At 42.1% G+C, this 15,098-nt stretch overlaps 1 protein-coding gene across 1 annotated transcript in view; it reads right to left on the bottom strand.

Annotated features, from left to right (window-relative positions):
• Positions 1–1,841: 1,841 nt before the first annotated feature.
• Positions 1,842–15,098, bottom strand: part of LOC128728993 (protein sidekick-like) — a 150,341-nt gene continuing 137,084 nt past the window's right edge. Inside the window, 6 exon segments of the mRNA XM_053822643.1 lie at positions 1,842–2,081; positions 2,157–2,548; positions 2,665–2,985; positions 3,056–3,334; positions 3,404–3,717; positions 3,719–4,128. Of these exon segments, the coding sequence (XP_053678618.1) occupies positions 1,842–2,081; positions 2,157–2,548; positions 2,665–2,985; positions 3,056–3,334; positions 3,404–3,717; positions 3,719–4,128 (1,956 nt within the window).

The raw sequence follows: 15,098 nt of genomic DNA, 5'->3' as shown, positions 1-15,098 counted from the left end.
AACACCATCGTTCAATACTGTAATGCCACGTAATAAATTTCCCCAAATGTGGAGCACGTGCCATTTTTCAAACAATCACAAAATAACCGGATCTAATAACCTCGAAAAGATTCAGCCCATTCTGAGCTAATTATTAGATAAATTTAAATCATTATATACGCCTAGGAAAGAACTTTCGCTCGATGAATCCATAAATAATCCATAAAAATACACAATCCGGCAAAAATAATAAAGTACGTTCTATTTTGCCGTATACTATACGAAGCTAGAGCCGGATATGTTTGCAACATGGAAATATACTGTGCGGAAGGAATAAAATTTTATCAGACAATTATGTCATTACTTGAAAAAAAAATTGCAGTAATGTTTTAAATTTTACCTACAGTTTACATTTATGACTCTTATGGAAATCGTGTTATTTGGCGAAAAGTGTAAGAAACGTCGAAAGATAAATGTTTCAACAAAAATGTGAAAGTTATAAGAAGTTAGCATTGCCGTTGGGTTGTGAGTGAGAGGCTAAATTTCCCATGTCATACAATTTAATGGGACCGCATCACTACGCTGACTTCGTGAATACACGATGCTCATAAATGAATGTAAGGATGTAGAAAATGTAGTTACCCTTTTGTGGACAAAAATTAAATTACTAGTTGCTCACGAAACCAATTCGGATAGTCCTCGATCTCGAACGATGTTCACTGTGAAGAAAGTAAAGAAATACGTATGTAGTAACATATAGGACACAGATCAACGTTTGTTAGAAAGTTTTCATGCAAATTTATACACTAGCTACAAAGCTACTTATATATCAAGCTACGACACCAATCTACGTAATATAACCAGGTATGAAATCGAATCAGTAGAATGCAATCGAACACGACGTTCGCGTCCAGAATATATTTGTATATTTTACTTACAAAATTGGCTTGTTTTCTTAGGTTGAAAATACTCACATAAATGTCAAAAAGTATAAAATGGACAAAAAAATCTATTACAAAAATCGTAAAATAACATTATTCGCTTACAGGACAGCTCCGCCCGGAACACACAATTGTCCATTGATCCTATCATTAGTCAGGGTCAGTGGGCAGTGGAGAAAAGAGACCACATATGTACCTAACCGAAGGGCTGAGAGAGATCGGCCAACACACGGCCAAGCTGATTTCCTACGATTTCCTAGCTCCCTTTTATAAGTCTGCACAATTAGCCATCCCTTTATATGCTGCTCGCGTGCTCTTGCAACGCCACCTTTTCCATCGTTATCACATAGTTCATTCTCGTGTATATGTTAGTTTATATGTACGTGTGATAAGTAAATTTCGCCCTTGTGAGAATTAACATTAAAGCTCCTATTTCCTAATAACTCGTTCATCATGCATCGCCACTTTATGGCGCCATTCAACAGGAAATGCAGCTGCTATTTCGAAATACAAACGGTAGCAGAAGTAGTAGCAGTGAGTATATGCTTTTAAAAAACCCTGGAATAGATTCTTTTTAAAGGACATTTTCCACGCTCGATACGTGTAACGCTAGATTTCTTAGATACGTACGAGCTTATTCTAAAAAACTGGTACTACTAATGCTACCGCTTACCGCTTTTGGCTAATAATAAAGCGCTTATCTAACTCACATCTAAATTATTCAGCCGTTTGCTTGATAGCAATTTAAAAGTAAAACAAGAAAACTATTCGCTTTACATTCGCTTTAGCTCGTAAAAGGCACAACGGAGTCCTCGTTTCTCTATCTAAGTAAAGCACTTTTCTCTTTTCTTTTCGGAACTCGCTTGTCCGAAAGTCGCCGACACGTTCTAGGTATCGTTCTAGATCAAACCGCGTCATCGCTCACACGAACGAGCTAAAACCCGGTAATGGTGCCCTCGAGCGTGCCATATTGTTCATAATAATCTGCCCCCCGTTGAGACTCATAATAGCTGACCCTTCGGGGTCCGAATCGGTGTAACTGGAATAGTTGCGGACCAGTTTCTTACGCTTCCAGGATTGCCGCAGCAGATCGTTGTTCACGTAGTGGTTGACGAACGAGTGCGGATCTGACCGGACGCTCTCGTTTTCGCTCTCTGAGGCCTACCGAACGAGCAGAAGGTTTGATAAGACATATCAGATTGCTGCACCTGGTACAGTTGTCGGAGACACACTTACCTGTGAGTCGCTTGAGCTAACCTCGGATGGTTTCTCCGTGACGCTGCTATCGTCCGGGTTTTCGTCGTAACACTTGAGACTCTCTTCATCGCTGTGGTACGCAACCGAGGCCGGTGATGGTCGTGGAGGTGATTTACCCATCGAGGCAGCCGCGGCCGCTGCCGCTGAGCTGGAACCTGATCCTCCGCCCTTTCGACCGAGTATGGTACCGGTGCGACGACCCAAAGTGCTGTGAATCAGGGTGCCGGTGCCGCCACCTGTTCCGTTGCCAACACCGTGCACGCTACCGTTTGCGGATGTTCCGTGGCGGGATCGGTACAGCTCCAATGCCAACTCTTGCCGCTCGTCAATCGACATCGCTATCGACTCCTCGAGTGTTTTCTGAACTTCTTCTACGAGTGAAAAGAGAACGTATTTGGAAAGCGTATTGGTAAGTAAACTGCACTAGGTGGCTGTCACGAGCAAAATGTCAGAATGCCAGATTTGCGGTTGTAGCAGTGTTACTCACGCTTGTACTTATAGCTCTTGCTCTTAACGCACAGCACGGCGACGACCATGATGACGATTACGATGGATGTCGCCGCGAGGGCTACCATAAACCACGTTTGTCGGTAGAATGGCTTCAATTGCAGGAAGCCATACTCGAGGTAGAGCTTCGACGGTGTTAGCACTGCGTCCTCCGAGTACACCGGACAGCTGATGCCGTACCGGTTGTACGAGATGACACGGAATTTGTACGCCGTTGAAGGCAACAGATTCTGAAAGCTAACGGTGAACTCCTGCAATGGCCCATTCGTCGTTCGTGCCACCGTCTCCCAGCGCAGATCGTCTATTGGGAACACCGGAACAGATAAGAATGTAAGATAAAATGGAAGAGAGGCCATAATAAGAGCACGTACCGCGCTTTTTCGTCTCAATGTAGTAGCCCAAGATAGGACCCTTGCCGGATTGGCCGTTGATCCAGTGCATCTGCACGCTGGCTTGCGACTTGCTGATGGTCAACTCACGCGGAGAACCAAGTAATCCATCCTGTGGTCCGGTCGTCACGTTGCCATTGAGCGCTGGACCATAGTCGATGGTTTGTAAGCGAACCGTGAACGTGTATGTCACCACTTCTTCGAGGTTTTGCACTAGCAGGCTCGTGCCGGTTACTTTCTGCTTCACCTGTTTGCTGAATTCTGTGGAGGAATTAGAAAAAAAAACCGATGAGCATGAGCAGCTAGTAGATTAGCCAACAAAGAACTTACTCTCATTGTCCTCGGTTGTTTCGTAAGCAACGATGTTGCCCAGGATAAGTCCATTACGCTTTTGTGGCACGTCCCCGCTCACGGTAAGAATGTTCATGGTGATGTCACTGAACAACAGCTGCGTCGGTGGTCCAGGCAAACCGGCCAGCGTCTTAACCGTAATAGGTGCCGATCGTGCCGATACACCACCAGCTCCATCCCCAACCGGAATCGGTTCAACATCCTGCGCGGACGAGTCCGTCACAAGATAGAAGATCTTGTACCCAAGCAACTCACCATTCTGCGTGTTCTGTCGTGGTGGGTTCCAGCGCTCAACCCTCGATTCCGAGTGGTTCCCCTATCGGAACTGCTTCACTGACGTATACCGCGACCGGTTGTGATGGTGGTCCTGAACCCTGCGAGTTGAACGGTTGCTCGTAGTTGCGATCCTGTGTGAGATCGGCCAACACAGCCGACACCTGCTGGACCCCGAGAACGTCCAGCTTGGGTGTACTCTGGAGCGCTGATGGGAAGTCAGATAGTGGTTGGTACAGGATCCGGTAGCCACCGATGTCGGCGTCTCCATTCCAGGCCGCAGCTCGTAGAGCCGTCCACTGGACGCGCACGCTCGTAGTTGTAATGGGCACCACCTCAAGTCCTGTGATGCCTTCCGAGAGAGCTGCCGGCAATGTTCGGATCTGCACACTCTCACGGCTGTAGCTAGAAGGCCCCAGATCGTTCGTAGCCTGTATCCGGAACTGATAGTGCGTATGCGGTTTCAAGCCACTTGCGATATATGCCGTGACCGCAGGATCCACACGCTCCGGGATAAGCGCCCAAGAGCCCTCATTCTCGCGACACTGAACCGTGTAATAGCGTAACGGTGCGAACCCATCCCGTCCTGGTGTCCAGCTGAAGGTAATCTGCTCCGATTGTACCTACGAGAGTGAGATCTGCGGTGCTGTTGTTGTTACCGCCCATGTTGTTGTAAACCACGATCTGGATCACGTAGTCGTTCCACGTGATCAGCTCCTGAATCAGGTAGTTGCGCTGAGCTTCGTTTGTGATATTACGGTAATTCCAGGGACTCGCATTGTATCCGAACAACCGGTAACGGATGATGTAGCCAAGAATCTGCCCATTTCGGAGCTCCTCGAGCGATGGTTTCCACTGGATAATGATTTCGGTGGACGATCGAGCTGAACCGACGAACCCCCTTGGTGGGCCAGATAATGCTGTAAAAGAACATAAAAGATCAGATCAGCATCAGCACACAACAACAACCCACGAACTGCTGCGATTTTGTACCTTCCTATGGCTGCTTCACGACGTTGCTCAGATCGTATGGTGAACCTTGCTAAACTTTAAGCCTATATTTTTGTGAAGTAGTATCTTCTTCCTTCTTTCTTTCCCGGATCTTTCTTCTTCTTGCGAAACAGAGTATATCGTTCTATATTTAAATACGTCTAAGAGACACTATTAACATATTCAAAAGTTAACCAATTCTTTGTAAGCTCGACTATCTGAGTTCATATGCTTTTCAGTGAGTTTAGTTTGGGTTGTTTTCCAACACATCTTTCCGCTTGCACTCTCGCAATGCAGTTTGATTTTTTTGTTTTTATACTCGCTCTCGATTTCCAGCCTGCCTTTTTTCCAGAGCTCAACGATCTTAACAGTTCTTCCAATCGCTTCGGGAAGTAACAATATTTTTATTGTATAACATATATTTCCCATGTATTACTGATTGACAAAAATATTGACCTACTCTCTTATATAAATTATATCATTGTTTTCAAATATGAGGAAGGCTCACTTGTTACCAAAATGCTTGTTTTAATACAAATAAAGTCATTTATTATTTGTTTTCAACTATGATTAAGCCCAAGTTGATTCAAATATGCTTGTTATAATACAAATATCTATGTTCAAATATTATTAAACCTCAGTTGATATAATTATGCTTGAAAAGCATTGAACACTGTACTTGAGCTTGAAATATAATGAAACATACTAAAAGTAGTATCTCAATTAAAAAATCGGTTTATATTTCCTTCGCAGCAAACGGCGTTTAACCAAGAAACAAAGCAATATTCCAATCTTCAACCCTAAAACGCGAAAAAAATTTGTTGCACGATAGTCTCAACCGCTCGCAAATCACAGAGTCAACCTCTCTGTTCAATTACTAATGTACTCTGACTCAAAGAGTTTGAACTATCAACTCCGCCGGTATCATCCAACTGACGTGAAACAAAATGCGAATGTGTCGTCATGCAATTGATTATATTAGCAACGGACAATGATGCTGGGCCTTAGTAGATTCTTTTTACATTACTCCAGATATTCACAGCTAATCTTGTTTTCCATTGCCTGGTCGAAATTCTATAAGATCTGAGTTAGCTTTCTTATATTTTTTCGATCCACTCGTGCTCGTTCCGCTCGGTGATTATGATTACTCAACTCAATTCTTCTGATGACTTCTTATCGGTAGATTCTACGACCCCTCATGGACTAAAATCAAGAGAACTCAATCGAACTTAATTGTAAAATATGTTACTATATAATTCAATAATAAGAGAGACAGATAAAGAGATACGATGGAGAGCATCTTATCTCATGCATGGAAACAACCTTAGCTTATGCTTACTTGATGTTCATGTTGAGAAGATCGATCAAATTTATCAGCAAAACATACAGATAGAGTTTTTATGAGTATCCCACAGGCGAAATAATGCTGCTACTGTTTGAGGCTTTACGGAATTTTGTATTTCTCCCGCTTCTGCATACCTAAAATATGAAGTAAAACACTTCACACATGTATGAAGTCACCTTCTTCCAACACGCACCTCGATTCAGCTACACCTGGAGATCACCACAGCAGACATATTCCCAGATTGACCACGTTCTCATTGATGGAAGGTACTTCTCGGACATTATCGACGTACGGACATACAGAGGAGCAAACGTCGACTCAGACCATTTCCTGGTTATGGTTAAGTTACGCCAGAAACTCAGCGTAGCCAATAGGCTACGATCCCAGCCCACCCCAAGGCTTAATACAGATCGGCTGAAGCAAGCTGATGTGGCGAGAGACTTCGCGATCGCGCTGGGGGAAGCGCTGCCGGAGGATACCACCACCGAGGCGATGTCACTCAACGACCACTGGCGAATAGTGGAGCAAGCCATCAGCAGCACGGCCGAGCGAATAATTGGCCGCGTAACACGTAACCAGATGAAGGAATGGTTTGATGATGAGTGCAGACGAGCACTATCCGAGAAGAACGCAGCGCGCACCCGAATGCTCCAGCGCGAGACCCGGCAGAACGTGGAAAACTATAGACGACTGAGAAGGCAGCAGACCCGACTCTTCCAGGACAAGAAGCGCAGCTTTGAAGAGTCGGACGAGCAACTGATGCAACAGCTCTCTCAGTCGGGGGAAACCCGCAAGTTCTACAGGATGTTGAAGACGGCAAGAAGCGGTTTTACTCCTACGATCGCGATGTGCCGTAACGTGGAAGGAGACATACTGTCGGACGAGCGGGAGGTGATTGACAGGTGGAAGTGCTTCTATGACGGACACCTTAACGGAGCAGAAGCAGTGGATACCAGGCGAAGCGCAAGATGCAGAATTGAGCAGCCCTACGATAACGAACACGACTATGACGAAGTGCCCCCGCCATCCTTGGACGAAGTCGTCAGCGCCATCAAACAGTTGAAATGTAACAAGTCAGCTGACAGCGATGGGCTGGTAGCTGAGCTTTTCAAGTTGGGACCGGAGAGGCTTGCCGTTAACATCCACTGGCTGATCAGAAGAGTTTGGGACCAGGAAGAACTACCGGATGAGTGGAAACTGGGTGTCATACACCCAGTCTACAAAAAGGGCGACAGATTGGACTGTGCTAACTTCCGAGCCATCACAGTCCTGAATGCTGCCTATAAGATCCTGTCCCGAATACTTTTCTGCAGACTTGCCCCCCTTGCTACAGATTTCGTTGGAAGCTACCAGGCAGGATTTGTTGGAGGCAAATCTACCACCGACCAAATCTTTACTCTACGGCAGATCCTCCACAAGCGCCGAGAACACCAGATCCCTACGCACCACCTATTTATTGATTTCAAGGCGGCCTATGACACCATAGATCGAATGGAGCTATGGAACACCATGCAGCAGTACGGATTCCCTGGGAAGCTGGTACGGCTGTTAAGGGCCACCTTGGATGGGGTACAGTGCAAGGTGCGAGTGTCGAACATGCTTTCGGAGCCGTTTGACTCACACCGGGGTCTGAGGCAAGGGGACGGACTCTCCTGTCTACTGTTTAACATCGCTCTGGAAGGTGGCCTGAGAAGCGCGGGCTTCGACATACGGGGCACGATTTTCTCCCGATCTCTCCAATTCCTGGGCTTCGCGGATGACATTGACATCATCGGAAGGACATCTGTGGCAGTATGCGAGGCGTATACTCGACTGAAACGCGAGGCCGCTAGGATTGGTTTGAGGATCAATGCGTCGAAGACCAAGTACCTGCTTGCCGGTGACTCTGATCGGGATAGAGCCCGACTTGGAAGCAGAGTAGCAGTTGATGGTGACGATCTTGAGGTGGTAGAGGAGTTCTGCTACCTTGGTACGATCGTCACTTCGGACAATAATGTGAACAGCGAAATTCGAAGACGCATTGTTCAAGGAAATCGTGCCTACTATGGGCTCCATAAACTCCTGCGATCCAGAAGACTCCAGCAACACACGAAATGCACAATATATCGCACACTGATACGCCCGGTAGTCCTCTATGGTCATGAGTCTTGGACGATACGGACGGAGGACGCCAACGCTCTCACAATTTTCGAGCGGCGGGTGCTACGGACTATCTTTGGCGGTATTTGTGAGCAGGGCGTGTGGAAAAGGAGAATGAACCACGAACTAGCTGAGTTGTATGGCTGAGCAAACATTCTAACGGTGGCCAAGGCCGTAAGGATACGATAGCTGGGGCACGTGATGAGGATGCCGGATTCATGCCCTACCAGGAAGGTGCTCGCTAGCGACCCGTTCGGCACGAGGCGCAAAGGAGCGCAGCGAATTCGGTGGCTGGGTCAAGGGGAGCAGGACCTGTCGGAGATTGGGTGCAGCCAGGAGTGGAGGAGAGCAGTCCTGGACCGAGTTTGCTGGAAACGGATTGGTAACCTGGTCATGTCAGCACGACGTGCTCAACTATGCGCGGGCCAAGAAAGGACATGTATGAAATAACAAACTCGTTGATCAAGTCCGAAAGGGTTACACGCCTCTCCACCAATGAGAAGTCAGCAGCTGAGCAAGCAATGAGAACATACAGCAGCAGTACGTTTATTGAAGATAAGTGAGCAGCGTTTTATATTGGTCGGCTATTTTGATTATTATTTTATCCACTGGTGTGTTCCTGACTCAAACATCGATTACTCCATTCCTGCTACGTCCATTAACGTGATCTTGCAAACGCAGGAGATGGAAAGATGCAAAACAACCAAATAACATCGCCCTAGTAAATATAAAGAATTAAAGAATTATCCATTCGCGTTTTCTTCTAACCCCATAGACATCACGTTACTTAGCCTGTAGTGAATTTATTTCTATTTTGATCGTTTTATTCGGTATCCGAATCCGAAGCTATCGCAGGATAAATGTTTCCCGATCGATGAAGGCGTCTTCTAGTCCTCATCCTTTCGTATAGTGTACGCTCCCTAATCGCTTTTATTACAATTCGATGAGCTTTTGCCTTCAGGTCTGCTATTTCTTCCAGTGTAAATAAGTCGAGCACAAAACAGTGCAGAGTACAAAGTTTGTGCAGATATTTTGTTCTCTTCCTCGGTTCCAATGCAGAGATTATGTAGATCATAGCGTTATTTATTGTTATACGAGCATCGAGCCGTGCCAATTCCAACAATATTTGTTGGTTAGCATCGTTTTCGCTATTACTCATATTGATGTCCGAAATCTGTAAATAAAACAAATGCCAACAAATCACGATGTACAAGTTCGAGGTAGGGAAACTTACGAAATGAATAACTTTGTAAGAAATTACCAGCTCCAGTTAACACAACTGATTTTCACCTGGGATGAAATGGTACGCAATGTAACGAAATACAACTTTTAGCATGCAATGTGATCTGAAAATATACAAAAATTGTAGCATAAATGTTTCATAGAGTTACTTAGTTTCCTCAGCATTTTTCAACATTCATTCAAGCATTCAGTAAAACAAGCATTCAGTAAAACAAATAGTTTATAAATAAAAAATCAGAGATATGTGCTTAAATTTTGCGAGCAAAAAGGGTTAATTTTATTTTCGCGTTTGATTTTTCGATAGTGAAAAATGTTAATCTAATCCACCATTTGATATTTTCAATTATCACAAAACGTCATCGCAAGACTGAAATAGAAAAAAATGAAACGGTAAGATGACAATCGTCGTCGAAAAAGGAACGTTCTTCATTATGTATCGCCGACCAAAGAGATATTATTGCCCAAGTAAGTATCATTACAAACCGCTTCTCGTTACAGTGAAGCTCATAGTGAACGTTTTGTGACATTAATTTCTTTTCGTGTAGTCAATTTACAGAAAAAATGTAGATATTGTGCAAGATACCTCCATCATAAATGCCTAGACTGCCGCAATTTGCAAGAGGAGCGTCAGTGCGACGCTGTTTACATTTTCTATCGGCATAGTCGGCAAGTGGTAAGTATCTTTTGTCTCCATATCCTCTGGAAATCGTATCTAAAGCTTTGCTTTCTTTCTGACTCTAGGCAATCTGGGCTCATTGCCACTGTTACGAGAATCAACGTAGCCATAACCCCCCACAATAAAAAAAAATGAAATAAAATAAATATTTTTTTTTTTCAGAATAAGCTAGGCGGTAATTATTCTTTTGCATGATGGAGTATGAGCTGCGAAAGAAAATAACCTTTACGACTGTAGATTTTCTATATGGGTAAGGAAATTTCTAGCAAGGCCAAGAAAAAGCCTTGGGAGTGAACCCCTAGCCCCAGTGAACCCCTGGGAGTAAATCTCTCTTTAGGGGATATAGGGGCTGAACCGTAGCGTTCGCCTTCAATGTTTTTTGTCCGTACAATTGCTTGAAATAAAACTACTGCAGAATTGAGTCGTAATGTATTTATATTTTTCGACCGTAAATAATATTTGTGTACATTATTTCAACGATTTGTTCAGCTGTAATATTTTTTTGCTATTTTGAAAGTCAAATAATGCATCCAGCTTATATCAACATTGGAATCTAGAAATCTTCCTTGGTTTTTATAAACATATTAACAACGTTGTATACGAAATTGATCAGATTTTTATACGGACACTGTTTGCCAATCAAGGCATATATCAACATTGTTTCCCTTTCTAACATAAAGGTTGAACCTGCTCACTTGTGGCCTATGCTTATGCTTTCTAGCCAACATAGGGCAACATAAAAGGGGCCATGAAATCTGCTCCGCGAAAACAAACTCTCTTCGTGTTTGTTACTTCCAAACTTCAACAAACTTCTCTTTGCCATTAACAACAGAAAACGAGTTGGTTTCCTTTGCTGTTACAAACGACTCACCTTAGAACATTCAAGACCTCTCGCTCTTGCGTTTCTTTTATAATAGCTAAACCAAACATCGCCTGAATACAGCTGCAGCTCTCGATTTACAACGCATGTGCAGTCAACATACACTGCTCTACCTTTGGGCGTGCTCCGAATCTACCACTACAGAAAACAACCATCAACAGTTGAGAAGTAACAAACGAGAAGCACAAAAACAGTAATCAACATATTTCAAATGTTTAATGGTGTCTGCTTTTACAAACTTGTTTTGATCTGTTTAGCGATGATACTTTTCCGGTTCTTCCCAACTCATAAGTAAAATTAAGTCTAAACTTTTCAAGCCTAAACATAAACGTGAAGCTATAATTAAATATTTTGTAGATTCAGGAAATGCGTAATTACTACCCATTGAATACAATATATTATTAGAAACTAATTAATTAATTTAATATATATATATATATATATATATATATATATATATATATATATATATATATATATATATATATATATATATATATATATATATATATATATATATATATATATATATATATATATATATATATATATATATATATATATATATATATATATATATATATATATATATATATATATATATATATATGCATGCAATTATTTTTTTATTTATTTATGCCTATGGTCGCGCTTCAATGTTGGTTGTGACCAATTCGCACCAAACTTGGCATATATTTGTATGATGGTCTCGAATTAGGGATTTGATTTTTATGGTTTTAGAACCCCCCGAAAAGCGGGCTCCCTTACAACCTCATTTCTTGAATAATCACTTAACAACTGATGCCCAATTTATCTGAAATTTGGTACATAGGCGTTTCATTACTTACAACTAAGACTGGCGAAGTTTCAACTCTCTCTATGATAAACAAAGGGAGGCTCCCATACAACCCTCCATAAAAAAGCTATATTGTTCACTTAAAATTACAAGACACAAATGTGGCCGAAATTTAGAACATATGCTTCTTTTTATATGTTGCAAAAGAGTCCAAAGTTTCAACCACCCCGCTCAAGAAATAAGCGTGGCTTCCATACAACCTGTCCGTTGAAAAATTCTATTATTTTCGCCAAAAGTACAAACGATGACAGAATTTTCGGCAATACGGTAAACATGCTTTTTTCAACTTTTTGGAGCAAAACCGAAAGCATCCGTTACACCGACGAAATAGGGCATCTTCTGTACCACTCTACCTCTACCCCTATTAGCTCTACATCAATTATGAAACAATATGTATGCCTTTTAATAGCTTTAAAAAATTCAGATGATGACCTATTTGTCTGAACATGTTTTATAAGTCTTTTTGTAAAGAAGCCAAACCTTCCTGTCTCCTGCAAAATACAAAAGTTTCAAATACAAATTGTCATTTGATTTGTCCTAAATATTGCGTATGCGTTTCTTAAAACTCTCTATTGTATAAGTTTCTGTGAAGAAGTATAAGTTTTCCAGTTTCTAGCTAAAAGGGGATATGGTATAGTTTTTCATCACAAAATATTCACTAAGGAGTACAAATACCGTCGAAATCAACCGAATCTAATCTAATCAAACCGAAGAGAAACAAAAGCTCCTATTCAAGCTCCTCCTGTTAGAGTGTTGGAAAATATCATTGAGCACACCAATCATGACTTATTTAAACGAAATGAGGCAAAAAAAACCTTAAAATTCCATACTTACTGCCGGGGAGCTAATGAGTAGGGACAATTGTATCCAGGTAGTATAAATGATGAATTAAGCGTAAGCGAAAGAAAACTAGAAAAAATGTCAACGTCATGCATGCTTAGGATGGAGCAACGTGTTTGTTTTCCTTATTGCTATGTAGAGGGATTGATATGACGGGTCCAAGAAAAATTACAAAGGACCAAAAGGGTGTTTCGAAAGGGTGGATGTGGAAAACATCAGGCATAAATAAAAGCTTTTATCTATTTTATGACGTGCAAAAGGCCATAGATTAGGCAGAAACATTTTGACTAGAACGGGTTTATCATACTAAACGAAAAATATGTACAGAAATGACTGTTGTGTAAAAACAAGAGAAGAGAAGATTTGATAAAAAATTTTTCCTGGATAGCTAAAATGACTAAAAGAGTAGATTTGTTGAAAAAGGAGTTCAAGATAGTTTGAAAAAGCATAGTATAGCCATTTGAATAATGTGTTTCGAAAGCAACAGAGAAAGATGAATTAAACGAAATAGTAAACCTACAAAGACGAAGCTAGGAGATGAGGGAAACGAACAAATACTTATAGTGAAAAGAAAGACGAATCGACACATCGAAGTTTGAATTACAAGAGCATTCGAAAACGAACCCACAATATTCCCTTAAACAATCTAATAAAAAAGAAGTCGACAGCGATGACTATGTAGTAGAGGGAATCAAATTCTTTGACTATATGCTTCACATAATGAGGCGGAAAGTACAGGCTAAAATTGATCCAAATCATTTGAAGTGGATTCATTTTAAAATCGGCCCATTTCCATCTCAAATATTACGATCAATCAAAAGCACGCCTTCGTGTTTTTAAAAGGCGTGTAGAAAATCAGCATAATACATTTTTCACCTTGGTATATCAGCACTAGTGCGTTTTTCAACCTACCACCCACGAAGGAGAATGAACCACGAACTAGCTGAGTTGTATGGCTGAGCAAACATTCTAACGGTGGCCAAGGCCGTAAGGATACGATAGCTGGGGCACGTGATGAGGATGCCGGATTCATGCCCTACCAGGAAGGTGCTCGCTAGCGACCCGTTCGGCACGAGGCGCAAAGGAGCGCAGCGAATTCGGTGGCTGGGTCAAGGGGAGCAGGACCTGTCGGAGATTGGGTGCAGCCAGGAGTGGAGGAGAGCAGTCCTGGACCGAGTTTGCTGGAAACGGATTGGTAACCTGGTCATGTCAGCACGACGTGCTCAACTATGCGCGGGCCAAGAAGAGCGAGAGAGAGAGAGAGAGAGAGAGAGGAAGAGAGAAAGCGATGTAAATAGTTGAAAAATAAAATCTAATTTAAAGCTCAAGCTGTAGTTCTCATTCTAATTCATGTTTTCCCTGTATGTGTGATTGTTTGATGGGATTGTTACTATTGATTGCGTTTTTTACTACAGTAGTTCATCCATCATAGCTATCGAGCTAAAATGTGACCTGCTCATTTATAACAAGCAGGTGCAAAAATCTTGATTTTATCATTTTTTTTTTTGATAAATTAATAAAAACAATAAAACTTTTTCGTCGAGGAAGTTTTGCACAGTAACTGAGCAGGGTTCTCAGAACAGCTATCTCACAGAGTACGAAAGTGATCTTTGCGAGCACATTGAAAAAGTTAGTTTCTTTCAATTTAGAGAAATCTTTAAGCATACTCCAGGCAGCTCCTTCAACGGTGAAAGGGAATTTCTTAACGATAAAGAAGCTCGACGGTAAAGCAAATAAGACATCTCAACCTGCAGCACCGTTGCCGCGCTAGATTCGGAATATTAGCAAGAGTGAATTTGAGCGTTGTTCTTTTCCTACATTACACCATCAGTTACTCCACCAACGGCACATTCCGATGGGACATTCAAACTCCCCTAAAACGGTCACGAATCGAAATGCCATTTGGGTAACCATATCCTTCGGTTCCTAAGGACTCCAATCATTCAAAGCCTTAGCTCATCAATTAGCAAAATTCCAGAGATATTTTTAACGCTTTGGAGCGCATCAATGTCCAGAAAAGAATCTGAATAATTGCATTTCAACGCTCAGCACTGTGATTAAGAGCAACACAAGATGTCAATTTGAATAATTGCTAAACCCACAAAATCAACTATTTCTTTGAAGGACTCAAACCAATATTTCTCAAAATTAAAAAAAATTCTCCTCTTTTTAAACATTCACAAATAAACAATTGTCATCTAAAACCAGTTTTGACAGATGATGCAGGCCCGAAGGTGGCGGCGTGAGATTCCCTTAACATTCTACAGCTAAGGTAATTCCCGAAATTTTCCTCAAAGAGATATCAATGCTGCCACCTTCAACGCGCTGTCAAAACATACGAAAGATTCATCAGACGTCAGCCAAAATAGCTAGAATTTTATAAACCCGACATCGAGAAGTGTCCCTTCGAATAAATCAAAGGATCATCTAGTC

This window comes from Anopheles nili, chromosome X, assembly GCF_943737925.1.
Source record: "Anopheles nili chromosome X, idAnoNiliSN_F5_01, whole genome shotgun sequence".
Classification (NCBI taxonomy): domain Eukaryota; kingdom Metazoa; phylum Arthropoda; class Insecta; order Diptera; family Culicidae; genus Anopheles; species Anopheles nili.
Note: the sequence above shows the minus strand (reverse complement) of the source record. Positions and strands in the feature narration are given on the sequence as shown.